This window comes from Fringilla coelebs (genome assembly GCF_963513975.1).
Source record: "Fringilla coelebs genome assembly, chromosome: 3".
NCBI lineage: Eukaryota > Metazoa > Chordata > Aves > Passeriformes > Fringillidae > Fringilla > Fringilla coelebs.
The window spans coordinates 44,928,841-44,955,363 of NC_140030.1; the positions used below are offsets into that span (position 1 = coordinate 44,928,841).

At 43.6% G+C, this 26,523-nt stretch overlaps 1 protein-coding gene across 2 annotated transcripts in view; it reads left to right on the plus strand.

The window, feature by feature from the left end:
* The window catches only part of SOBP (sine oculis binding protein homolog), a 113,497-nt gene that overhangs the window by 60,848 nt on the left and 26,126 nt on the right, over positions 1 to 26,523 (plus strand). Inside the window, exon 5 of one of the 2 annotated variants that reach the window (XM_084203365.1) lies at positions 2,213 to 2,308. The exons of the other annotated variant lie outside the window; for it this stretch is intronic. Within the exon in view, the coding sequence (XP_084059491.1) occupies positions 2,213 to 2,308 (96 nt within the window). The remainder of the gene's footprint in view (positions 1 to 2,212; positions 2,309 to 26,523) is intronic. 2 annotated transcript variants of the gene reach the window in all.

Sequence of the window (26,523 nt, forward strand, 5' to 3'; positions counted from 1 at the left end):
GCATCAAGACAATGCTCCAGAGGGTCACTGGCGGGTTACAATGTGCCAGCCGTCACATGCACGATGTATTGCATGGTGCCAAGATAAAATTTCAGGGGTCTGGGGGCACCAACAGCGTTCAGAGCCCTACACAACACCTGTACCCCACCGGTATCTCCCTAGCTGTCCCTCACTGAGCGTCCCATTGGCATCAGTTTTCCCAGGCTGGCAGGTCTGTTTCTATTTGTGCAAGGCATTTTTAAGGCATTCATCCCCTAGCTGTCTTCTAAATGACCTGGAAGAGCTTCAGTCAGTTGCTCAGATTCCTTCAAGGAGGAAAGGACAAAATTTATTTTCAAAATTTTGAGAATTTTGAGGTGTGGGTTTTTTTTTGAAAATCCAGTTAGATTTGAACTTTATATTCCACGCAGCACTGAGGTAGATTTATTGTGTAAGAGAGCTTTTAGTTCCAAACTAATAATTGGAAGAATACATTCAAACCTTTGTCAATATAAAGGTCAGATGCTCAGGAATCCTCTTTCTTGTGGTTTTAAAGGAAAATTTTAAACATTTTTTACTCCACAACTATTGAGGGCATTGATAGAAAATACCCATGTTAGGAATCATACAGAATAAACTTTGTTCCTACTTCCCTTGTTCTTTTAATCATCATCAATTTTAGGTACTTCCCAAAATACACCTTTGGACAAATTTTGCACTGTTAAAAATGGCATTTTCTGTTGGGCAAACTGTGTTCATGCCTCATGGCTGACAAGCAGAAGCCCGAATCAAAGCCTGCTGGAGTCAAGGGGCGTTCGTTGAGGCGCAGACCCTGCATGTTTTCCTAAAAATGGCCAGTGCTGTTAGCCCACGTCTCCCCTTCCCCAGCCCGTCTCCTCGGGGAGAGGCAGAAGCCTGTTTGAAGACAAACAAGTCGCAGAGCCTGCAAGGTGTAAATATCTTTCATAGATGCCAGCGCTGAAAAGCCGGAGTGCCGGGCGCGTGACACGCGGTGACAGGCAGCTCTCCCGCGCGGGGGGCGAGCGATGCGCCAGCTCTCGCTGCCACGGGCACCGAGGTGTGCCCGGATTGCACCTGGGCATCCCTGGGCATCCCTGGGCACCCCTGCCCCGGGAGCACACACGGGAGGCGTGCGGAGCTGCTGCTCCTGGCCCCGCTGCCCCTGCCTGCACCCCTCGCCCCCGATCCGGTCAGCCTGCCTCTGCCCTCCTCCTCTCCCCGGCTTCTTTGGGCAGGGGCTGATTTAAATAGGTTGGCAGGGAGCCAGGAGCTCATCATTTTAATGCAGTGTAAAATGGAATGTGCATAATTATATGCAAGCCATATGTGAGGGAGACAGCTCAGCTGTGAATTTTGGGAGGCTGTGAGAGGGAGAGAGTGAACAGTCAGGAATCAGATGAGATGGAGCGGAACGGAGTGCAAGTGTCACTCAAATGAACAGTGTAATGAGCGTATTGCTGACACTCCTCCTTTCACCTGCTTCTCCCTTTTGCTTTAACTCAAAAAGCAGAAAACGCTTGAGATGAGAAGGGAAAAATACTATATGCGAGCAGGATTGCTAATGGGCTCTGGTAATGTCTCCATTTAAACTTCAGCTTTCTTAATTAACAGTGTAGTTACAAATAACCAGTAACTTTTAATGCATCTTTGTCATTAAATATTTTGACCACATTTGACTGAAGGATCATTGTTCTCACTCAATGATTGCTCCTTTCAAAGCTTCACTTAAACATGGAGGGGGAATCCATCTATTTGTAATAGTATTACGTGTAAATTATGAGTATGAAAGGTTTTATTTTTTTTTTGGCCTTACTGTTAAACTGAAAATACAAGTACATCATCTAGGGATTGCTTAAGCATGTCAAAAAGTTTAAACGAGTACATATGTAATGTAATCCTGAAAAATGCCATGGAGTAAATTGAAACCCTGAGTTACTCAGTTTCCAGCTCAAATATTTCATTTTGGTTTTGTCTTTTGTTGTTCTAATTATTACTCCACAATGAATTTGCATGTTCAATCTAAGCTATGTAAGAAAACAGCATCCCAAGTTCTCATATCTAAAAGGTGTACTGACTATTTAAAGAAATTTTTAAATAATGTTGTATTTTGGGATTCCCGTCTGTTTTAATGATCTGAGCTGTTATGCTTTTAGCTATTTTTTTCCTTCCATTATTTGTAAGTCCCTAAATAGGCCATTATATTTCCCTTCAGGCTAGAGATGAAGATGGACATGCTGAAAATTTTCCCCAGCAGCACTATGCTAAGGAAACTCCAAGACTTGCCTTCAAGAATAACTGCGAACTACTTGTAAGAATAACATACTTACAACAAGTCTAGATTGTTACTTTAGCACAGTGAAAACCGTTTTTTTTTAAGGCTTTTGTTCATTATGACATACATTATGAAATATGATAGGTTTTTTTTTTTTTACTGTTTTAGCGTTCTAATGCTAGTTCTGCTATCCGTGAACAGTTTAAGATCTCAAATTGCTTGAAAAATATCATATATTTGATGTCAGCACATGAATGGCCTTGTCTTACTACCTTGTCTTGCACTGGTAAATCAGGGAGAGCCATGCAGGGAGTGGCTGGTGATGCACGGGAAGCCCCCCACCCCTTCCCCCAAAGCACCCCAAAACTCACTCTCCCATCCACCTTTTAGCTCTGCCTTGTTTTCAGGCGGCGGCACTGCATTTTGTTCTGCCAACAGGCAGTTCTTCCTTCAGAGCTTGCCTGTTCCTCCCCTTCCTTGCTGCATGCAACCCAAAGCAAAGCATCCTTTCCTTTCCTCTCCACTCCTCTCCTCTCCTCTCCATTCCTCTCCTCTGCTGTGGGGAAAGAGCAAAAGCCAGGAAAGCACTTGCAGGGAGCCTGGAGTGTTTACAAGCCATAAGAGAGATGATATCAGCTGTGAAAGAATCTCTGTTCCAAGGCAGGGTTAATTCACTGTTCATTTTAGCGTTTGTAGCTAGACGAGATTAAAAGCAAGCAGGAATGCCTATTATATTTCTATTAAATGAATCTGTTGGGACCTAATGTTCTTGATTAGCTTGAGAAAATTAGTGCTCCACCATGAGTTTTTCTGTTTGCCTAAAGTAAACAGCGGATGAATTGTCATACATTTAAAAGAGATTCATGCATGGCTTTCGAAAAGGGAGGTTTAGATAACATCCGTAGATCTCTCCCTTGCATTCCCCTTTCTTCTCATCTGTACTTGAGTAAAATATATCATTTAGCTAAATGGAAGTGTTTATGGAGAGTCAGTACACTGGGTTTTACTTTGAAACAACAATTCTTTTTTTCTCGTTGTAACCAGAGAAGAGGCGGGTGGCAGTGCAGGAGCAAGCCGTGTTTTATCTGCATTAGAGCCTGCTCCCCCAGGATGCCCGGGCCAAATGCTACTCTGGGTGCCCCAGGTGCAGCAGGCAGTGAAAGTCAAGCTGATGAGCTGATAACCCAGGGCTGAAGTTGTCCTCCAGGTTCAGTCAGCTGGCCAGAGAAGCCCAGAGCAGGAAGCAGCAGCTCAGGGCTGGTGGCCAGTCCCTGCTCCCCACGCTGGCCAGAGCGCAGAGCATCTTGGCCACACCTGCACCACTGGGCCTGTGCTCTCCTTCCCCACAGGTGTCCCCTGTGCTGAGCCAACCCTTGGTTAGGTAAAGACAATGCTTTTTACAGCCACGGGTGTCACTGGGAAGGTTCGGTTTGTTACCAGTATAATTCTCCCCGGCCAAAAGCAAGGTGACCCAGGAGCTCTGGTCTTGGCTCCTCTTAAACCCTTTGCGAAGTTCCTGGTGGTTTCAGGGTTAGCAGTGTTACATCCTAAGGAGAGGGGACTAGACAAACACAAAGAGTGGTTCCCTGGTGTACTCATAATTCCTGTGCCAAATAAATGAAGCTCTTTCTTCAAGGCCATGCTTAATTACTGTGCTGCTAATCAGGCCTGACGAACCATCACAGCACACCAAGATACTCCCAAAGTCAGTAGGGCTTCTTGGTGCTGGAGAAACTTAGTAATAGAGACAACATGGATATAAGTCATGTCATATTTCCATTGAAAATCTGCTTTATATTTAGTGCAAGCCATCAATGAACCAATTAACCCACTCTGTGCTATTAAAATCAAGCATTCTTTTAATGCCCAGTTGCTTATTCCTCTGTTAATACGCGTTGAAGTTTTTGCTTTATTATATCACCACTGTGTCTGGCAAAAGCTCAAGTCATCAAAGTTAGTCTTTCATGTGCTTTTTTGGACAAGTTTCAATTCTTGTTTAAGGAAGTAATAAAAGCAATTTGTTATAGTTTTATTTTTCCTATGCTATTGGAAACAAAATTGGCAGGGATGTAATCTGCACTCAATTTGTATGTGGAAAAAAAAGTAGGCAAATAATGAATATGTACCTCTGCTATCTTTAAAGATGTATTTCAGGAACTTTCAGTGAAAATATGATGTTGAGCCTAGGTGTGGGTGGTGGGGGAGCTAGTGTTATTTGTTGAAGGTTCTATGTGTTTCACAGAGAGGTAGTGTTATTCCTTCTACATTTTACTTTATGGAAACAATGCTATATTAAAATGTGCTCAAATTTCAAAAGCCAATTTCACCAGAACTGGCCATCAAGAAACCTTCTTTCTCTTAAAGGCTACTCAGTATTCCTTAAAAGAGGAGAGAAAAACCAAAACAAACATAAAAGAAAGGAGTGGGGACAGCTGATCCTCTAAAAAAATATTTTCCCAATGGTGAAAACTTACCCAGAATCTAATAGCACAAGTCAGATGCCAGCTGAATGAAAAGACAAGATTTTTTAAATCAAAGAGAAACTGAAACTTGTTTATGCTTTTGAGAATGAGGGAATCCTTGGAGTTTTCTGAGGGCAGTTCAGAGTAAATAGAGTAATAACCTGTCAGGTAAAATTGGAGGCTTCAGCTCAAAAATGCTTTCTTTGCTTTAGGGTTTAGCTACCATTTTCCAGTGAGGTTTGTTTCGGGAAAGGCAGGCTCCTCAGTTTGGGAAATGCTCATGCTGGGAGAGTGCTGCCAGCCGGGATCCAGGGCTGGGTTGCTGCTGCTGGGTCTGCGTGCCAGGGCTCTCCCTCAGGAGCCAGGCTACACTGGCTGAATCTTAACATCCCAGGTCACAGGCACACACAGCCAGCTTTAACTCTTCAACACTTGGAGAGGTTTTAAAGCATGGCAACATAGGGTATTACAAAAGTAACATGGAGTATTACAAACTGTATGCTTTCTTCATTGCTTACACACCACAAGAGCAGATAATTTGATGAGGCAGAACTCAGCTTTTCCGTTCGTTTTTTGTCTTTTTTGAATGCGAATAAGTTTGATAAGAAATAGAAGGAAGAAAGGTATAATTTAGGCAGAGGAAACCCCTGAAGTGTGTTCAGTAGTTCTGCTCATTAAGAAAAGCAGTGACAATTAAATATTTTGGTTAGTATAGGAAGCCATCTTGCAGTTATGGGATTAGAACAGGGAACTCATTTCCCAAACTAAATCCATATATGTTGTGTCCTGGGATTTGTTGTAGGGCACAAAACCCAAAATGGTTAAGATGCTCTAATCAATGAGCAGATCCACAGATTTTCCTTGTGGACTTCACAGTATTTTTGAGAATCGTGATGTCTAAAGTTTAGCTATCCATGCTAAATATTGGGAACTACATAAAAGAAATCGATTTTTAGAGAGCCGGGTCAGCAAGCTGTTTTGGCCAGCCATCCATTCTTCTCCCATAGGCACTGCCTCGGGATTTCAATTTCTTATTCCATGAGTGCCTGGAAGCTTTTCTTTCAGACACATCTCTTTGTTTCCAGAAGGAAAAGGCAGAATTTAGTCCCTGCTGTAAGCTGATTGTCAAGAAACAGTACAGTCCCGCTAATAGTCGGTGTGGGGAGAAAGATGGGATTAACTGCCGAGAAAGGGGAGGCTGGGCTGAAAAGGCCAGCAAGGAGCCCACAGCCCCAGCTCTAGCCGGATGAAATTCCTGAGCCATTGCCTAGAGAAAGGAAAAATCCATCTGGCACCTACCCAGGTTAGTCAGGGTAGGAAGAGTCATGCTTGGTTGGCTTTTAACAAAAGTGGGAAAGAAAAACCAGAAGTTCGTCCTACCTCCCCCCATTTACTCAAATATTGAGTCAAGGTTTCAGATTGGCATGCTGCTGTATGAGGCAAGGAGAGTTTGATGGGTTAAGGAAATTAAACATCAGGTTGCTTTCCAGATAATTTGTTTATGGAGATGATGTGAGTACCACCCACTGCTGTGGGATTATATGTAAAGCAAACAAATAACCAAACAAAACATAAATATCCTGGGAAAAAAATTCATTTCCAGTCCTATACCCAGCTGAATCCATGCTTTTCCTGCAGAAAAATCCTCATCTTTTCATCTTTGAAATACAAAAGTCTGTTCCTAGTAGTTCTGCTTTGGGAGGATAAATTTGTGAATGCAGTATGAGATGAATTATAAGTCCTGGTGCTTGGAAGCTATTATGTAAAAGACTCAAAATAAAACATGCTTGCTATTGGGTTTAATGCAAACTCACCTACGGCTAGTTGTCTTTAATCATTGACAAAAAGAGGCAGAGAAAACTCTGAAAACACATCTACAATGGAAAAATGAAATGTAAAATATTCACTTATGAGCAAAAGGCCTTTGGGGAGGCTATGGCAAAGCTCTGGTGAGCCAGAGCTACAGCTGATGCTTTGCTTGAAGTCGTGTCACTGTGCTCTGCTGTTCCAGCACTAGGGCAGAGTCAGGACAAGTGGCACATGTGGGGCACCCAGACAGGGCAGTGGGGATGCAGGCAGGTTAACTTCAGAATTATGGCACTGGGATGTGGGAAAGATTTCGTACCTGCTAGACTGATCCTGGAAAGTACTGAGAGTATTTGTGATCAGATGAGGCTGATAGGTTTTGCTGTTGTAGATGAGTTAAATGTAAATATGTATATTGGTATCCTTTGAAGGCTGTGAGAGTTTTGGTTTCAGAAAATGAGGCTTAAATTCATTTTTTTTAAGGTGCCTGACCTGCTTACTGTGCCCCACTGTCAAGCAAAATTGTTCCCTATTAGCGTCTGAGCAGCTGCAGAAAATACCGCTCAGTCCGTTTAAAATCCCAGTGCCTCCAAAAAAGGACTGAATTAGGGAGAAATAGCTTTTCTCATTCCATCTTTTACCTTTCCACCCTTTTTGTCTTTCCTGCTGTCTCCTTATTCCTAGCAGAGTGGAGAGAGAGGAAGAAGTGCACTTCCTCCTGTGCTTTTCCTGGCTTTTCCCTCTTGGGTGCAAAGCAGCAGAGGAACAGGGGGAGGACTTCCTTCATTCTGGCCAAGGACTGGGGATGTGCAGGGCTGGGGATGTGCAGGGCTTTTGGCCTGAAAGCTGGAGCAGGAGTGGGTGCAGGGCCACATCTAGCCTGTCAGGTACAATCCTGTGGTCAGGAGGCAATTCTGCCACCTTGGCGGGGCAGGAGAGGAGAGGGGGAAGAGATCTGTGACACCTTGTGGAGTTCCAGATCGTAGAGCTACCGAGCCTGATGAGTTTAAAACCTCCACAGCCATGTTTAAATGCTGCTTCAGCATTAATCGATATTTGTCTCACTGCTGGTGCAGTTTTTGGGTGGTTTTCTGATGGATTTCATCGGTTTCTTGCCTCAGTTTGTCTGAGGGCATCAGTTGCACTGTGGCACACGCAGTGATTCAAGCAGATGACTGTGCAAACCCCCCAGCAGCTGTCATTGGAGAGCCCACTGTTGGTTTCAGGGTCTTTGGATCAGGCACAGAGAGCAGTCAGAGTGGTGGTTATGGCCCTGGAACAAAAATATGGAGAAAAGCAATTGTAGCAGTGACTTGATACTGATGCTCTTAAAACCTCAGTAATCTTGGCCACATGAAATTCAACCTTTCTTGTGACTGAAATAGCAGTGACGCTTAGGTCATACGGCAGATTAATCGCCTGTAGTGTTTCATTTTAAAAAAGTAAATTGTCCATGAGCAATGGCAGAATATTTTGAAACTAAACTCCCCAAAACCCCACTGAAAACCTTTCACTCTGTTTCTCTTCAAGTAACGGCAACAAAGGAGGAAAAATTATTCTAAATGGTTTTTTGTCCTTGATTGCGGCCAGGCTGAATGAAGGGCTAAGCGGTGCTCGCTTTATATGCACGTTCCTGTTGGGTGCTGTGGAAATGCACTGAAAAAAGGCAGGCTCAGACCATGGGCCTGTTTGCAGCCCTGGGGAGAGAGAGCTCTGGCACCCAGCTCCAGCTGACCCTCCCTGCCTGCTGGCACAGGTAGGCACCACGGGGCACTGGGTGCCTTGGCATGTGTGCCACGATGGTCAGCATCCCGCTGGGATAACGCAGGACCAAACCCAGAGCTGCAGCCTGCCAGCCACCCCGCCACATGCTGTCCCCAGGAAATGATAGTCCCTGGGCCTGTCTGCACACATCCATTTACTGGCTTAGAACAAATGCAGCCACTGTCTTGCCTGGCACACAGACTGTGTCCTTCTTGGCCCTGCTTTTTAATGATATGTTTTTCTATCCCATGATGGAAGTGAAGCCATTCTTCACATTATGGCAGCATGGACTGGACCTGGGAGGTTTTCTGGGCTGCAAGAGACTTCTAGGGGGTCCTGAGAGATTTCCTTGGTCATTCAGGCCTTTTGCTACCCTTCCCCTGTCCTGCACTACCATGCTACTTAAAATGTTAATCTTTTATTTCTTAACTCACACCATGCTTAGGACTCCACAACCTCTGATCCAAAGCCTAGTGAAGACAATAGGATCCCTCTTGTTCACTTTAGATGGGTTCTGAATGACACCTTATGTTCTGTAAACAAAAAAAAAATGAATGACTGCTTTGAGACATCTTCCTCCCGTCTGACCAAAAACCTCAGCAGGCCAGCTAACAGCTAATTTGAAGCGTAGAAAACATGAGATTTATTAATAATATCTAAGCCAAAGGCTGACATCAGAGACCTGTTGCAGGAACTAATAGAAAACAAAGCCCCAAAGTCTGAAGTAGCAGATTTTCTGCTGTAAATAAGACCCAAACCTCACTCCTTTTACACCCAGGGTTAGTGAGTGACCAGTTCTTAGAGCGCTAAGGAGGGCGAGGGATTCCCCACGGCTCCTGCAGAGGTGGGCAGGGGAGCACCAGTCACCTTGGGGGTGTCAAGGAGAGCCAGTGCCCAGTAACACACAAAATGCAAGGGATAAAAGTCACAGGAGCATCAGGAAAGGGAAGAAGGAAGGGAAGGAAAGGATAAAATCTCCCCCGTGGCCAGGGATGCAGCTTTCTCCCCAAGCAGGCTGGTACCTCCAGGAGCTCTACATAATCCCCATTTTTTCCATCCAGTGAGCCGAATTAAAGAGGATGATTTGAATTAAGGGGGATGATTCAGGGCCCTGAAGAGATGGACTAAAAGGTGTGACAGTGAGAGGGGTGGGCAGCATGGGAAGAGGCGCAATGGCAATGGGACAGATTTGGGAAACGCTATGGCTACAGGCAGTGTCAAGAGGGATCCTATTGATTTCACTTGGCTCTGGAGGCAAGAGTGAGACATGTCCCCTTTCCCACTGCACCCACTTACATATAGGAAGCAACTTTGCCCCAGTGCCTCTAATTTAGCATTTTCCTTCATTCTAGTACAGGAGCATTATTTTACGATGTGGCATTTGACACTTTGTGGGCACAAGCCTGCCTTTCCTCAAAAGGAGGCATGTTTTTAATTTTTACCACCACTCTTATTATTATTTCGAGAGAGAAACAAAATGCATTTGTTAAAAAGGAAAACAATTAAAATCCCATTACAGCTCCAAATCTGTCATCTTCCTTCCCAGGACAAGCATTAAAATTTTCATTAATAATCTGCACTTACTGATGACCTCTGAATAATTTCTCTAACCTTAATTTATCCTTACTGCAATACTGTGTTGTATTGCAGTTTTACTCTTTACTTTCTTTATTTGATATGTTTGCTGAAGTTATCATTTTCATATTAAACCTGTTGTCATTAAAAAATTGATTTTTCTTTATTATTAAAAAAAGCCTCTATTTTTCTTACCACAAATGTAAACATGTAAAAAGTTAAGAAATTACTAGATGAAAATGCATTCGTTTATTAGCAGAGTACTTCTTAATAATGATTTCAATAAGTTTTAAAATAAAAAATTCTGGAAAAAATTGTCAGCCATTCCTCCACCCGAACCTCCTTAAATTAAAAAAAAGAAAAAGAGAGGGGAGAAAAAAGGAGGTTCATATCTCTTGGAAAGAAAACCAGTTGGGAATTGTGGCTTAGCTTTAGGAAACTGGCATTCATAACCTGTATCAGGCTCAGCATGGCCAGCTGGGCAAGGGAGGGGATTGTCCTGCTCTGCTCTGCACTGGGGCGACCTCACCTCGAGTGCTGGGGGCAGCTTTGGGCACCACAATACAAGAAAGGCATTAAACTGTCAGAGTGTCCAAAGGAGACCAACAGAGATGGTGAAGGGCCTTGAGGGGAAGCCGTATGAGGAACGGCTGAGGTCACTTGGTCTGTTCAGACTGGAGGAGACTGAGAAGAGACCTCATTGCAGTCATCAACATCTTCATGAGGGGAAGAGGAACAGCAGGCACTGATCTCTTCTCTATGGTGACCAGGGACAGGGCCTGAGGGAATAGCCTGAAGTTCTGTCAGGGGAGGGTTAGGCTGGATATCAGGAAAAGTTTCTTCCCCCTGAGTGTGGTTTGGCACTGGAACAAGCTCCCCAGGGAAGTGATCACAGCACCAAGCCTGAGAGAGTTCAAGAACCATTTGGACAGCACTCTCAGTCACAGGGTGTGTTTTTTGGAGTGGTCCTGTGCAGGACCTGAGTTGGACTTGATATTCCTGGTGGGGCTCTGCCAACTAATCTTATTCTGTGATTCTGTGAAATAAAATTCGTCAGTTTTTATAGAATGTTAAAGAATAAAGATATATCTTGTTTTAAAGGAAGTCAAGTGTGAGAAATTAAAATTCACTGGACTTCCTTCCATATAAACTGGAAATGAAATCTCCCAAGTCATCACCCAAAGCTATAAATATTTCTTCTTGGGGTCTGTGCAGGAGATGCAGATGGCTCAGTAGGGCCTGTGGGATACCCTGGCAGCTACCTGGGGGGAACCATCCCTTGCACCACATCTCTTTGGTATCCAGGGGCTGAGCCTTTTCCCCCCTCTGACCCTGGCTCTCAGTGATGCAAGGTGTTAATTAGAATGGGTTTTATTGGGTCTGAACAGGTGCCTACATTAGCAAGTGTCACTCTCTGTAATGGTGCAGTTGGCTTTCATCTCATCTTGCTCATGTGTTGTCTTCCCCACTGAAAAGTGTTTGAAGGCTTTGGTCCCTTGTAGAGCCAACACACAGCTGTAGGAGAGTAGGGTTTTGAAAATCAGGAGACTGTACTCTTTTTATTTCTCAGAGTTAAGATCCAGCCACTGGAGAGGAGCGTTGAGAAGAGCTTGGCCACCATTCAAGTAGACTGCAGGGAGGTTTGGGGCTGCTCTGGGACATTGTCTGACTCCATCTCATAGGGAATCCCTGGGGCTGTGCAGAGCTTCCAGGAATGATGTCCCAAGAAGGAAGATTAGTGCTACACAGTTGTCTGGGGAAGATCTGAATGCTGGGAGCACATATCTCACTGTCTGTGGCAGACAATTTTTTTACATCTCAGCAGTGATGTGTTTTATATTGCTTTTGGGATGGGAAGAAAAACCCAAAATATAAATCCTGCATTTTATTATAGAAGTTAATACCAACAATTACATAAAATCTAATGAATTTCAGTTCTCACTTAATTGCTTCTGAGTAGTTCACTTAACTTATTATAAAGAAGCAAGGACATATTCATTTAACAAGCAGCAGCAGCCTTGGCCTAGCATCTGCCTACATTCTCTTTTCAATTAATCAATTATAGTCCAATGGTGTGTAATTACACATTAAAAAAGTTATTGGATATCACAGCATGGCTGTCCCAGGGGGCTCATGAATACACTAATATAACACACCTGTAATGACCTGTTCTCATATCTGCAAATTGCTCCCATTTCTCTCTCTCTCTCTCTTGTTGCTAAATGAAGATGAAAGCAATTACCATTAACTTTTTGAGTCACATCTAGTCAATGAGAGAGAAAAAAGATCCCTACCAGCATTCATAATAAATCTGTGTTGGTACTCAGAATTTTAACAGTACCAGGCATCAGGCTGCAAGGCAATAAATGTGCATCAGGATTGTAAAGGGTTGTGGGGATCCCAGGTTCGTTCTGAGCACATGCTACACCTGCAGACAAGAGAAACAGGCAAGGATGAAGGTCTCATCAGATCACTTCCAGGCATAATTTTCCTGTCTTGGTTGGAATCAAACTGAACTCTAGAACTGATCCCTATGCAGTGGCTCTAAAGTCTTTGCATAGCAACTAAGCCGTGTTGCTGTTGTGTTGGGTTTTTTTCCGAATATGAGAAAGAACAAAATTTACTATGTAATGGCCGAAAGGCTTTGGTTGTGCGAGAGGATACAGGCACCAGTGCTCTCTTATTAATGCATAACAAATGAAACCAAGGAGAGACTCTTAATCTGCATAATGGAGTCTGACAGATTCTAAATTGGTGATTCAGTCAAATAAAGGGTCCAAAAATGCTCTGTGGAAGTGAGTTTTTGATGGCTCCATAAGTCAAAAAGGGGATGATATCTATCAGCATTTTTATAAATGTTGTCTTGCACAGTGTGATTTTGATGTGCTGTTGTTTCTCACCCTGGGAAGAAGTGTCTGTTTCCCTACAAGAAGTTTTCTTGTTCTTGCTTTCACTTGCAGGCTGGGGTCTTTCAGGTGGGTGTACCTGCAGATAAAAGCACATCAGTATTTTAAGCACAGCTTTTTCCTTGTAGTAATCTGAAATATTCCTATGCTGTACACCTTTCCCCAGTCTAGCCCTAACAATTTCAGTGAAACCTTCATTACGCCCAAGGTTGCTTCCCTGTTTGAAAACCATGCACGTCCCCTTATGCCTGATGTCTTTCAGGATAACAGGACAATCCTGGGGGATTCAGGCGATCAGATGTTGTTTTCAGTTGCATTCACAGTAAGGTGATGGGTGTTTCAGTCTAAGCTTCAGCTAGGTCAACATTTCACTTTGGTTTTCACCAGTGCCACACTTCTTCCCAGTTCCACAGCACCCTTTGGTTTAGGACATGGTTCCATTCACATGCCTGGCTAGGGCATCTCAGTATTTGGCATCCAGGCTGGAGTCTCTTTCTAGGTCCTGTGGTTAATAGAGAAAGGCAAGCATTTGTAGAGTGGGAATTAGATGTTGATTTAGGATTGGTTAAGCCAATGTTTAGATGTGCCTGTATCTGCTCATTAACTAGATAAATACCTTCCATAAGACATTTTAGAAACTACAGTCACTGGCTGAGCTGCATATTCCTGCATGTGTCCAACGTCAGTCTTGCACGTAGAGCCATTCAGAGGGACTGCTTGTATGCTTGGAAGTTAGGTATCTGCTAACTTTATGTTTAGATGTCTAGTCTCCAGCTTTGAAATGGGGATGCTGCTATTTAATTGGCTTTGCATGCAATTTGAATTTGAGATTAAAATGTTAGAAGTGCAAAATGATATCTCTTATTTAATGTTGTGTGGTACTCCAAATAGCGAACAACTGCATCCTTGGTATTTGAAAAGTTCATTTATTATGAATTATTATCTGACACAGGATTATCTGACAACAGGTTCCAAGATTTACTTTCAGGTATTTAAAAACAACTTGACTGCCCAGACATAGTAGCTGAAGTAAGCAGAGCTGTGTGTGGATCCCAAAAAGTGATCAAAATGTGCATGTGCACAATGTTCTCAAATTCTGCTCAATGCACAGCTTTGTTTATGCTTGGACCAAAATTAAATTTTGTGGGGTTTTTTTGTTTTGTTTTGTTTTCTTTTTTTTTAACCAGTGCCTGAATAATCAGCTAAAAATGTCTCAAACAGAGAAAGGAACACAGTTATAATCTAGAGCTTTAATATACAATCTAGAGCTTTAATATACAATATAATATTCAATTGTACAGGCTGGTTAAATAGTCAACCTAAAGTACCTGTCAGTTGCCTCTCCAGCTGTATATTTTCTGTGTGCCTGATGGGGAGGAGGGTAGTATTTCACTCAGTTTTAAAAATTTGGTTTTAGCCCTATTCTCCACAAGAAGCTGTAACTCTTTGCATGTCACCTTCCTAATTGAGTGATAAGCTCTATATTGTACTAATACACTTTATGATGAGAAATAAACATACTTCTTCTAGACAGGCAAAGGAATAATTGACCACCTGTGGCCTGTCCCAAATGAACATTACTGCACATGACACTGAAATTAATGCCTCCTTAGTCAACATGTGAAGCAATCGTTTTCTGTGAGTTTTTTAGTGGTTGAGAAGGCAACACATGCCAATACATTTCTGCTTCATAACAACATAAATTCCTGACTGCCAAGGGTAGAAGCACTTGGTGTTCACCTGGCTACTGCTCCCCTCTCTTTCTGTGTCTTAGGCATCCAAACAGTAGCTTCATTTGTTCAAAACTCTGAGCAAAGGACTAGGTTCTGGCCCAAGCTAGGGATGCCTTTTCATCACTCTGGCAATAGAAAGAAGCCTCAAAAGTTGGTGCATGTGAAATGCACTTAGGTGGCCCCTTTCAGCTGCCAGAGTGGTGTAAAGGAGTCTCAAGGTAGATGAGAATCTGTCCCAAACATAGGATTATGTAGTGCTGGAAGACAGCGCTAGGGACACTGTGCTGGTGTATTGTTTTACCAAGCCATCAGGGCCAAAGGATGCTGGAAACTGAACTATTAAAGAGCCAAGAGATTGACTCTTTAGATAGAAATGGTAAATGTTTCTCTTACCCGTTATTTTTCACTTTGCATTAATAAATCTCTGGGATGGTATTTCATGTAAAATCACTGGATCCTTCAGGATCCAGTCATCTGCTTTAACTGGAAGCATCTAGTACCATGAGCAAAGCAAGCAGGTGAGATTCTCAGGTGTGCTTACACCTGCAGCCTACAGGGCTTTTCCCAGAGCATGTGCCCAGAGAGGAATGGGGCCCTCAGCAGGGACAGGCACACCCTTACAGACACAGGGCTTGCACAGGGCCAGGAAAACGTGTTCAGTTTTATCTTAGCCATATCCTATTTCTTCTTTTCCGAGAGATTGCAGGGGACCGTGTTGAGCAAGCGCTGCTCTCCCCAGTGGCTATGCTTGCTGTATTGCCACAGGGCTCTGGCAATTGCCACTGCACTGTGCTCCTTCTTTGTCACCACATCATGCACATTTAATGAGGGGTTATAGCTCGTGTGCTTGCGCAGTCCAGCAGTCCAGCTTTAGTTCCCTTTTTCCTCCAGCACAAACAAGGGCTGAAACTCTCCCCAGCAGAAAGGCACGGCCAAGGACCAGATGAGTGCAAGCTGTCCAAAGTTCAAATGATATTAGCTCAAGACCACTGTGGTCAGTGAAAGGAAAGGCTGCTGATTTGGTCCTTGCATAGACGGAGATAATTGTCTGTATTTGTTATCAAAATCCTCTGTTGGGATCTTGCTGAAATCTCAGTTGCCCTAAGCCACCACACAGCTGCAGTGACCTCCGTGAGATGGCTTTTCTCTCTAATGCCACCCTGGTGAGATGTATTCCTTTGGTGTCTCTGAACTGCTGCTGGGAGCTGAGGTAGGGGCTAGGAAGACCACAGCAGCCTGCCTGGGAGAGCTGCAGTACCTTGCTCATGTGTTTGGAAAGCAGTTTGTGCTTGTCTCCATGGAATTTACTATGATCCCACTACTCTTTGCCTCCAGTTCAGCTGTGTCAGTGTGAGTTTTGGGAGAAGCCTCTATGTAGAGGAGTTTGGCCCAATTTCCCCCTGTGTTGTTAGAAAAACCTGCTGGAGACAAATCTGATTAACACAGCAGAGAAAATAATTCAGCTGTAAAATGCTGAGGATTGCCGCTAGTGCAGCTTGTGTGCAGAAGGCAAAATGCCTTTTTGAAGGTTTGTGGACCAACAGGAGCTGCAGTTCATGGTCTTTGCTGGCTGGTTTTGGTTCCTAGGTGCCCAGCTAGCAAAATGGTGCGTGGTGTGGGGAACACACTTTTTATTTTCAGAGTGCCTTTCTGAGTGGCAGAGTGACAGCACATTGATATCATGGTGCACTGACACAGCAGGAGGTGCCACATCCCTGATGTGCAAATCCCTGTTCCTGGACCAAAATCCATGCATGAAGGCAGATACTCACAGCCTGCTCACAGAGGGATGAGGTGCTGTGGACATGGGGTTCCTGTGGGTATGAACCCCAGTGCTCTCAGGGTTCAAAAACTGGAAAGAAGGCAAAACAAAAATAGCCTGGACCTTGTTGAACCTTCAGGAATTCCATGTAGCTCTGTCTTAAAAGAGGAGTTTAGAGAGTGCCTGGATTGCGGCTCTTGGAGGAAACCAGTAGTGTTTAGACTTCACATTTTATGTTTTCTCACTACTGTTCATTTCCTGGGTGGGATTTGCTCCTTTTCATAGGTATTAAGACAGTGCCCAAATAAGTTCTGGGAGGAGCCTGAGTTAAGGCAAATCACCCTGAATTTGAGACAAGTGCTTCATCTGAATAAATATACAGTGTAAACCTAGAAATGAAAAGGTTCTGTTAGTTCCTCCAGACAGTGCTTTGATTCTAAAGCACATCTGTATCGTGCTGTAGGCTGGCACAGGGGGAAGAGAAAATCGCTCACTTTTCTGTAAATGGAGAAGCAATGATTATCATGATCTGGTCTGAGAGAAAGCACTCTGCAGTCTCTGTAGTTTTTGCTGCCTTTTAGACCATCTCACTCTTCAGTAAAGGCATTTCAGCAGGGGCATTTTGAAGCTGTGCCTTGGTGTGACTTGCCTGTAAGCATGACAGAGAAGGAGAACTGAGAGGAGATGAGAGAGAAAAAGGCACAACCTTTTGGGGGTCAGGGAAGCGATTTCAGGTGTTTGTGACACCACGTGAACCTTGTGTGGTTAGCTTCTTCCTAAGTGTGATGTACCCTGGAGGATGGAGGAAATGGTAACAGGTAGAGATGTGGTGGAAGGAGTGAGAACTACCTGCAGATGTGGCATCTAAATAAATCCAAAGACAACACAACTATATTTAGCAGAAGTGCAAACAGTGATAGATGCCACGGGGCTGCTGTCACTAAAATTTGTCTATAAGCAACATATTCATATTTAAACAAGTCAGCTTTGCACATTGAAATGAGCAAACACTGTCTCTGTGCTTGTTTGTTTGTTGTGCAGAAGCCATCAGCTTTCACTCCTTATCCCTTCACCATGGTGGTGATGCAGAGCCATGATGATGGATTATCTGTCTAGCTTATCTGCAAGGCCACAAAACATTTATATCTTTTATGGCATGATAGGCTGTTCTCATGCAGCAGTGGAAAATAGAAATTTGGGGCTGCCCTTGCAAAAGTGCCATCTCCTGCACAGCACTGCCATTCTGCTAAGTTCACTTGGCACAGTTTGTACAGCTAAGTACATCCACTGTGAGACCAGACACCGGGATGCACATGAATAAAATCACACAAAATCAGGAGAGGAGCAAGCATCAGAGAAGCCTTTGAACGCAGGGGGCAAACCAGCAAGGATGGAGTTCCTGCAGTTTCTCTCCTGCTTAGAGGGGGCCTCTGTCACCTCTGGTATAAGGCCTCCAGCTCACACCAACGTTATACGTGGCCAATTATCCTATTTAGGTATCTCATATATATTTAGGTCTTGAAAAAGGTCAACCACAGAGCATGTCTGGGCAGGGGCTTTTGAAGCTGTAGAGCTGGAAGCTTTTCTTCTAGCATTGTTAGGAAATAATTGCTTGTGAATGTCCAGGGATTTGAATTTACATGTTGGAGCTCTGAAAAGGAGGGCAGGAAGGTTTAAAACATTACTGAAACAGCTCCTGCAGGTGTTACACTCGCTGCAGATGCTGAGCAGGGAGCAGGTGGAGCTCGTCGGTGGGCACAGCTGCTGCCCCTCCCCTGCCTGGGTACCCTTGCACTGGGATTCTGTCTCCTGGGCAGCTCCTCTTGTGACTGTCTCCAGCACAAACAGCTCCTCTGCCCAAGGTTCATGCAAGCTGGTACGTTTTTATTGAAAGTGCAGTGAGGCAGGGATTGTCCTTGTCAGTTGAGCTGTTTTCATCTAAGTATACCTGCTATTTTTCTATTTAAAATTATTTTTGACCTTTGATTTTGGTTTCCTGCTACTTGCAATTCTTTTCTTAGGCTTCTCTTCCTCCACTGAATATCTCTCTTCCTCCATTACTTTATTTTATTTCTTTCAATTTAACTGTCTTCCTCAGTTCCATGATAAATCATGTAACTTTTTTTAAGCCCCTGCTCGTTCCTGTAGTCTTTGGCTTGTAAGTGCTGTTAGCTGTGGAAAGTCCCCATCCCTAAATGTTGTAAGGCCCAGATGTTGCTAAATGTGATCTTTGCCATCTAAAAGCCTGTCAGTTACCTGCCGCAGCTCACAGCTTGATTTCTCAGCATTACCAAGCCCTGAGTTCTCTGCAAGGAAGATTGCCCCAGTGCATGGTATTAGATCAGTCCTTAATGAGATGCCTGTTCTTCCCTCAGCTCTGTTCCAGATATTCCCTGTGACCCCGGCCAAGTCACTTTATCTCTCTTTGTCTCTGCTTCCATTCATAAAACGAACATAATTGCACTTCTGAAGCTCACGTGGAATTGCGGCGATGAATTCCTCCTGCTTGCTTTGCCTTTACCTCATCCCTTTTGTCTGCACAATTGTCAGAGGGGATAAAACGCCACCGAATCGGGGTTAGCCGTGCTTAGCACAAAGCTCCGAGCAGCTGGCCCAGCCACTCGCCATATCCCAATAGCACTGGCAGCAGAGAGCCAGATTTGTTACTGCACTCCCGTGTGCTTTGAGGAGCTTCCTATGCTCTCTCTGAATAGTGAAAAGAGACGTTTCCAAGGCAGGGTGCTCAGGAGGGCACAGTAGTTGTTGCAGGACAAAGGGATAAAATGGCTCCCTTTGAGGGCTTGCTCCACAGGATCCTTAGCAGAAAACATGGGGCCTTAGAAGAACCAGAAGGAGAGGGAGGGAGGCAAGGTGAACACTCCATTGGTAAAACCCATCTCTGGTTTTCCTCCCCATCGTCCAGCCTCTTTCCCTTACCACCCCCCTTTAGTTCTGTGGTAATAAAATAAAGGAATGCAAGGTAAAGGCATCCTAACAGCACTTTCTCTCATACTCCTGCCTCTGAATGCTAATATAATTTAATTATTGTGATGTTGCAAATGAAGCTGCCCACACACAAATTCAATAAGGAATGCCAAGTTAACACACACCACACTGGCAATCGCCACCACTGGCAAGCGGTGTATTTTGGATTTGTCATCTGATTTATTGCCATTTGCCTCACATGCCTCAGAGAGGATCACCTGAGTCAGGAGCAGAGAACCAGCCCTGTGTGCGCAAAGCTTGCTCTTAAATCTACACTTCACAAGATAGCAGCAAGTGACATAAAACATCTGTTTTTAAAATACAACTGGGAGTGTAGTTTTGAAGCATTCTCTCCATCTCAGGCTAGGAGCACGAGGGAGATATGAGTTTTGGTAGACAGATGCATACCTCCAAAAGAAAGCAGTGCATACAATACAATTCACATACTTAACATATATCAAAAGACCTTAAATGAGAATCCAAACTAGGCAGGGAAGAAAACCCAGCCTGCAAAAGTTTAAATATGTTGGCCAAGTCAACTAAGAAGATCTGCAAGCTTGGGCTTCAGTAGCTGGGGGCATACCTGCCTACCAAGTAAAAAGTGGGGGCGGGAGTGGAGGGTGGGGTGTTCCAATTTTTGGTTGCTTCCTAGTATTGCATTTTTCAGTTCTAGTCAGTCAGCCTTACATTTTGAGGTGAGCAGCACAGTGCCAGGGAGGCATCCTGCCTCGCTGTGCAGTCTGGACACATTTATAATGTTTTCCTACTCTCCCAACCTGTAAAGTCCTTCTTTGAATACTGTGCACTGCTCACCATGCAAGCAGCTCATTATCCCAGGCATTTCAAGACTAATTTGTAGGACATTTGGCTAATTTGCATAAGCCATCCAGTACACAGAACATGTCTCCACAATAAAGTAATAAGCCAAAATCAGGATTTATGTGAAAACATGAATATGGGGGGGAGGGGGCGGGGGACAGGACAGGAAGGGACACACACAACAACATTTTTAAGAAGCTGTTGTTAGCACCAATCTTTAAATGAATACGCCTGACAAAAAGTCACAGAATCCTGCTTCTCCACCTACTGAATGTGAAGCTCCCATATAATTTTCTGCTTTGAATCTTGCTCATCTTTTTATTAAGATGGGTTTTGATCCTTAAAACAGCATTGAAATATGAATACTTGGTGCTGTTGGCTTTGTCTAAAAACGAAACAAAATCCTCCAAACCGAATCCAAATCGAGGGCTGCACATTCAGCTATCGCTGCGAGGATCCTCGCCCATCCACTGCTCTGATTATTACCTTGACACTGGAAACAGGAGGACTTGTAATCCTTGAAACAGCTGACATCTGAAGCACTGATTCTTCCTGTGCTTTGAGTTAGTCACTCCTTGATCTCTGTGCCTGGCATGCAAGCCTGGCTTTCACTGAAACCTGACCTTGTGGTCCCTTCTTCTGCAGCCCTGTTTGTCTTCTGCCATTCAGAAATGTGCAGCTTCTGTCCTCAGGACTCTGAATTAGAGCTGCACAGGTCAAAGGAGCAAACAGGAGACTTGTCATTATTGGATCCAACACCTGCCCTTGATTTAGGTGTCCTTGCATTGGTTTTTTATTTTTTAATAACAATAACTAAGTAAGAAGGTTGCAAGGTACTTTTTAAGCAAACCTTTCCTCTCCAAGGTGACACGGGCTTTCCGTGATCTCTAATGCATGACTGCTTCACCTACGGTGCAGATGTTTTTGCTCCCTTCCTTGCAAAGCCAGCCTGGGATTTGAAAGTCAAGTTGGATTCTTTCTTCTCTCCCTCATATGTCTTCTGCCATTATGAGGCCTCTGAAGAGCACATTAAGTCCATATTTAGCCCTGTGCAATCCAATTAACTTACAGAATAACTGTGCAGGTGTAACAGAGATCTCAGTTTGATGGCAGCTTTGCTCCACTTATTATAATTGAAGGAACTGATTGGCCAGCAGCATTTCTATTAGTAGTAATGCTATTTGAAAAGGAAATAACTTTGTTTTGGGCTGAATTTGTAGGAATACCAGCTAGAATAGCATAAATGAATGCATATATATCTGTTTCCTTGCAAATAGAGGCTAACTGGAGCTGGAAATCACACGTGTAATAAACATGTAATCCTGATGCCATTGCTACAAATTCATTTCCCACAGCAGAGCTATGGTTTCAAGCACCTATTTCAGTGCTATTGTTTTGGAGTTTTCAACAGTGTTGGTTGTTCATTTTGGTGCATCACATGTAGTTCAGTTAGGTGAAACCTGCTGGGTGTTTAATGTCTGGTTCAGCTTGTACTATAAGCAAATAGAAGGAAATAATGTGTTGAGGAAGACAAGGATTCTGGATAAAGATTTTTTTCCCTGTTCTAGAGCCTGTTACTCTGTTATATGTATTTTTCTAGGCTTTGAGATCAGTATTTTTTAATCAGACTGTACTGCAGGTTACATGAAACTGGCAGTATTATCTTGAACATAGTGATTATGTTCAGTAGGAAAAAAATATGCAGTTTTCATTTCACTGTCTTGAATTGGTTTTTACTATTCTAAGATGTAAGAAGCACATTTTTATCCTCTGGGGATTTACAGTTTCTCTTAGTGTTTTGATTACGTGTGAATAATTTGATAAAAAACCCCAGTGGTGTACAGCATCTAGGTTGGATTTGGCTTTTGACTGATCCCTAATAGCTGAAGTTACTGTGTACAACAGAAACATTTGTAATGCTGTCAGACAGAAACAATCTCTCTTCTGCAACTTGACTCAAATTTGTTATGTGTATAGCTCCATGAAGTTCACTAGATGTAAATACAGATTAATTATTTAAAAAGTAATAGGAATGAATGAGCTTCCAAACATGTAGTGTTTAATTATTTAAAACCTGTAATGGAATTTCAACCCTCGTGCATACCTCAGATCTCTCGCTGTGCTTGGACAAGTGCCTGAGGTTAACTGGCATGTCCCCACCTCTTAGTCACATCCCCTCCTATAGCACAGGGTGACAAATGTGCCTGCTACATGTGAAGAACAGCCAATATTCTCAGTCATGTCTAATGGTAAATGCACTGTACTTAACTCCATCTTCCTTTCCCCCCTACCGTGGAGCATCCTGCAATAAGCCGCTCCATATACCACCCCATATAACAGCATGTGTACGAGTGCATGGTTGTAATGAGCCACAGAGAACCAAATCCTAAAGTCAGAGTGTGAGCAAAGCCCTGCTTGATTTCTGATCCCAAAGGGTGGACAGAGCCCCACAGGGATGCTGCACTTTGGTTGTTTGATGGTGGTGGATCAAGGCACCGACTCTGTGTGAATGACTGTGCTAGATGTCGTGCACACCTGTGAGAGGACCTGATTCCCATTTCAAAACCCTCCTGCTCCAAGCAGGTTAGGCAGATCTGGGGAAGCCTTCTCCCAGTGGTAAAAGGAGAATCAAAGATACATACTGGAAATAAAGAACACAGAAGTCTCCCAGCTGTAGAGACTTGCTTGGTCTCCCTTCATTCCTCTGACAATAGATGAACACAGAGTTCTGCTGGGACCAGTTCAGAGCCTTAGTTGGGTTCCTGCTGTGATCCACCCTCCCGAGATGCCTACATCTATTCACAGACCTGAGCTGGGCAATCAAAGTTAATGTCTAAAATTGTGCTATTTGCATTATTTCATTGGCTGCCTTTCTCCTTGTCCAAAGTTACTCAGCAGTTTTGTCTTTGCAGAGAATGACTAATGCCAACTAATGCTGTAGCTATGTAACCTTCCTTCTACTGCTCTAAGTCACTGGATGAGGAGTGCTTGGCCCAGGATGGGTGTTAAAATAAATGTAAAGGAAAGGTCTTTAAAGAAAAACAAGCACTTGAGTTGCATTGAACAAATACACAGTTAGAAGTCTTTGTATGTGGTGGCTGCAGGTCTTCATTTGCCAGCCAGGTCTCAGCAGGTCTGATGAATATTTCGAGTGGTGCTCTACCCTGTGAAATTGTTGTCAGAAGTAGTTTTGTGGGAAGACCTAGGAGAGGAAGAAGGCTGGAGAAAGACAGACTGGGTTCATCTTTGAGGAGGAATCTAAAGAGCAAAGCATTCTTGAGAGCTTTGCAGGGTGATGGTTTAAATACGTTGATTTCTTTTGTCCTGGTGTGCCGCTTCCACATAGCTGCTTTGTCATGCATGTCATGCAAGGAGAAAATCATCTGCATGGTCTTGTAAGTATGAAAGGCTTTGGCATGATGCATTTACATAATAGAATCTGTGCAGTCGCAGTGTGCGCCGTGCGCCCAGGCAAGGAAGGAGTGCCATCTACAGTAACACAATGCATTGCTAAAGGGTCCTCTGTGATTGTGTTCTCTGCTGAACAGTGCATCTGATGCCTTCTGCTGTAATGTACCCTCCTTGGTGAGAAATTAATCCTTTGTGCCAAATTCAACTCTCAGTTACATGATTCAGATTGAAAATCAACACTAGCTTCAGTGGAGTTATCCCAGATGGATCCCAGGATTGCTAAGAATAGATTTGATTTATGTAAATAGCTTAGTGTTAGGTACCTTCTAGTGCTAAACACTTTCCAAACAGAGGGATAAGTAAGACCTTTTCATTGGAATAGGAAAGATAATTTTTTCACTTCCATGCCTTACTTAGAAAGAAAGAGGTGTTGATCAGCAAGGAAGAAGATGCATTTTGCATTTCTTGAGAACCAGCAAATGTTTCGGGCCTGAGAAGAGCATCACAGTGGGCAAGCAGGGTGTCTGAAGGGCCGGCCCTCCCTTCCTCAGGTGTTGTACCTAAGTTAAGCTGGTTGCTGCCCATCACCCTCACAGCTGTTGGCTCCTGTCAAAGGAAGCCTGGCTTCTCTGCAGGAATGTTCTTAGTAAAACAAGAGAGGCATTAGCAGAAGAAGACGTCAAGGAAGTTTTCACACACATTAGTTCACCATATGTTTGGCTCTAGGCTGCAGTTCAGACCTTTGTAACTCCTCATTTATTATTTTCAAGGTTAAAATCCTGAAAAACCGTGGTTTCATATAGTTAGGGACCATAATATTCATGGCAAATTATACCTGCCAGAATCAGAGTAATCTTTCTCCTCTCCTCTCCTCTCCTCTCCTCTCCTCTCCTCTCCTCTCCTCTCCTCTCCTCTCCTCTCCTCTCCTCTCCTCTCCTCTCCTCTCCTCTCCTCTCCTCTCCTCTCCTCTCCTCTCCTCTCCTCTCCTCTCCTCTCCTCTCCTCTCCTCTCCTCTCCTCTCCTCTCCTCTCCTCTCCTCTCCTCTCCTCTCCTCTCCTCTCCTCTCCTCTCCTCTCCTCTCCTCTCCTCTCCTCTCCTCTCCTCTCCTCTCCTCTCCTCTCCTCTCCTCTCCTCTCCTCTCCTCTCCTCTCCTCTCCTCTCCTCTCCTCTCCTCTCCTCTCCTCTCCTCTCCTCTCCTCTCCTCTCCTCTCCTCCTTTTCCCTGTTTGAGGGATGTGCAGACTGTTATAATCCCCATCTCTTCTATTCCCTGGCTATTATTTCATTCTGCCTTGCTCCGTGTGGGAGTGACCAAGAGTAATACCAACAGTTGCTCAGAATAAGCCTCTCTCCACTGGTGATGTTGTGCTAATTAGGAGGGGGAAGGGGAGCTGGGTCTGTACCAATGGGCTCTGGGTTTCAGCCAGGATCAGTGCCTTGCAGCAAGAGAAAGTAGAGGGCTCAGAACGTTTCCTCTGTGTGCGGCAGAGCAATTTCCCTTACTTGGCTTCGTCTTCTCCAGCCCCAACTCCAGAGGAAATGGGAAAATGAATTCCACTCTCGGTGCCCAATCTGCAAGAGATGTGACATGTCTCAGTCCTGGGCTGAAACTGATGTGACACATGTTTTCCTGATCCAGGCAGGTTTTGGATCTGGCCCAGGGCTGTTCTAATCAAATGTGGTTTCCAGAGAGAGGGCTGCTTTTCAAACTGAACATACTACTGGACCCAGGGTGGTGTGTACCATTACCAGCAGTTCTCAAAGTGTGAATCACACGCATTCAAATCTCAAACAGCTTTGACTCCCTTCAGAGTTCTGTAGCCTAAACCCAGCCACACCTCTCTTGGGAAGTTTTGTGGGATTTTTTCATCCATTTTTACTAATGGTCAAGTCAATCTTTCCCTAATCAAGTCAATCTTTTCCTAACGTTGTTTTTTCAAGTTAGTGGCTAATGCAGTCCCTCTAGGATTTTCATATGTTTGGGAAAGGTGGGGAAACATGCAGGGAATCTGTGTCAGGTAGACTGTGAGACCCAGCCAGTTCAGCTGCAGCCCGTGCCACAGTGATGTATGTGTTACAGCACCTCCTACACTGTAGTGGGTCCTGGTTTGTAAAAATTATTGCATGAGAAAGATTACCATGTAATAATAAAAATTGAAGAATTGAAGATCCCTGAGCTATGTAGATAGGGAGAAAACAAACACACACACACATATATATATATATGTATATATGTGTATATATATATATTTCAAAGCACCCAGAGACTTGAATTTTGTAAGCTTCTTGCCTGTACAGGTGTGAATCAGAAGAAACAGCCCACCAGTCTGAGAGAGTTACACCACTGTAAAATGGCAATAGGTGAGAGGGAGAAATTGGACCGAGAACCCCTCATTACAAATAAGGGGTAATAAATAAAGATTCCCTGAGGTTTCAGATTGCACTTCTGCTTCCTATTCTATGGACTAATGAAATTTCAAATCTGGATTACAGTACTATTCTCTAGACCCAGTAATATTACATTGAACTCTGAGTGATTTTATGACTGTTCAGTGGTGATTTTGGTTTCAGGTGAAGTGGTATTGGCCCCCAGCAATGCCTTAGGCTAAAAGCATTATATGTTAGCAAAAAACCTTAACCTGCCCCTCAAACCTCCTCATTATTACATTTATAGTTCTGTCAACCAATCTATGAGCAACTGGAGTAGTAACAGGGGGTTTTATTTTTATTTTTATATTCTCTTGAATATAAAAAAGAAAATATACTGGGAAAAAATACATATAAGATATTCCTAGCTATAAATTCTAGCCAGATGGGTAATTTTCCACCTCACAATGTCTGCCATATTATCAGAATAAAGTTTTGATCAGAAAACAAGATGAGTGAACCTGTTTATTCAGACGCTGAATAAAAAAGTGAATTAATTAGAGAAGTAAATCTTCATCTGGCTTCTGAAGTCATCTGCAGACTTGGTTGCATGAGATTCCTAAGGGTGCAGATTTCTCATTTGGAAAGATTTTGGTCAATAC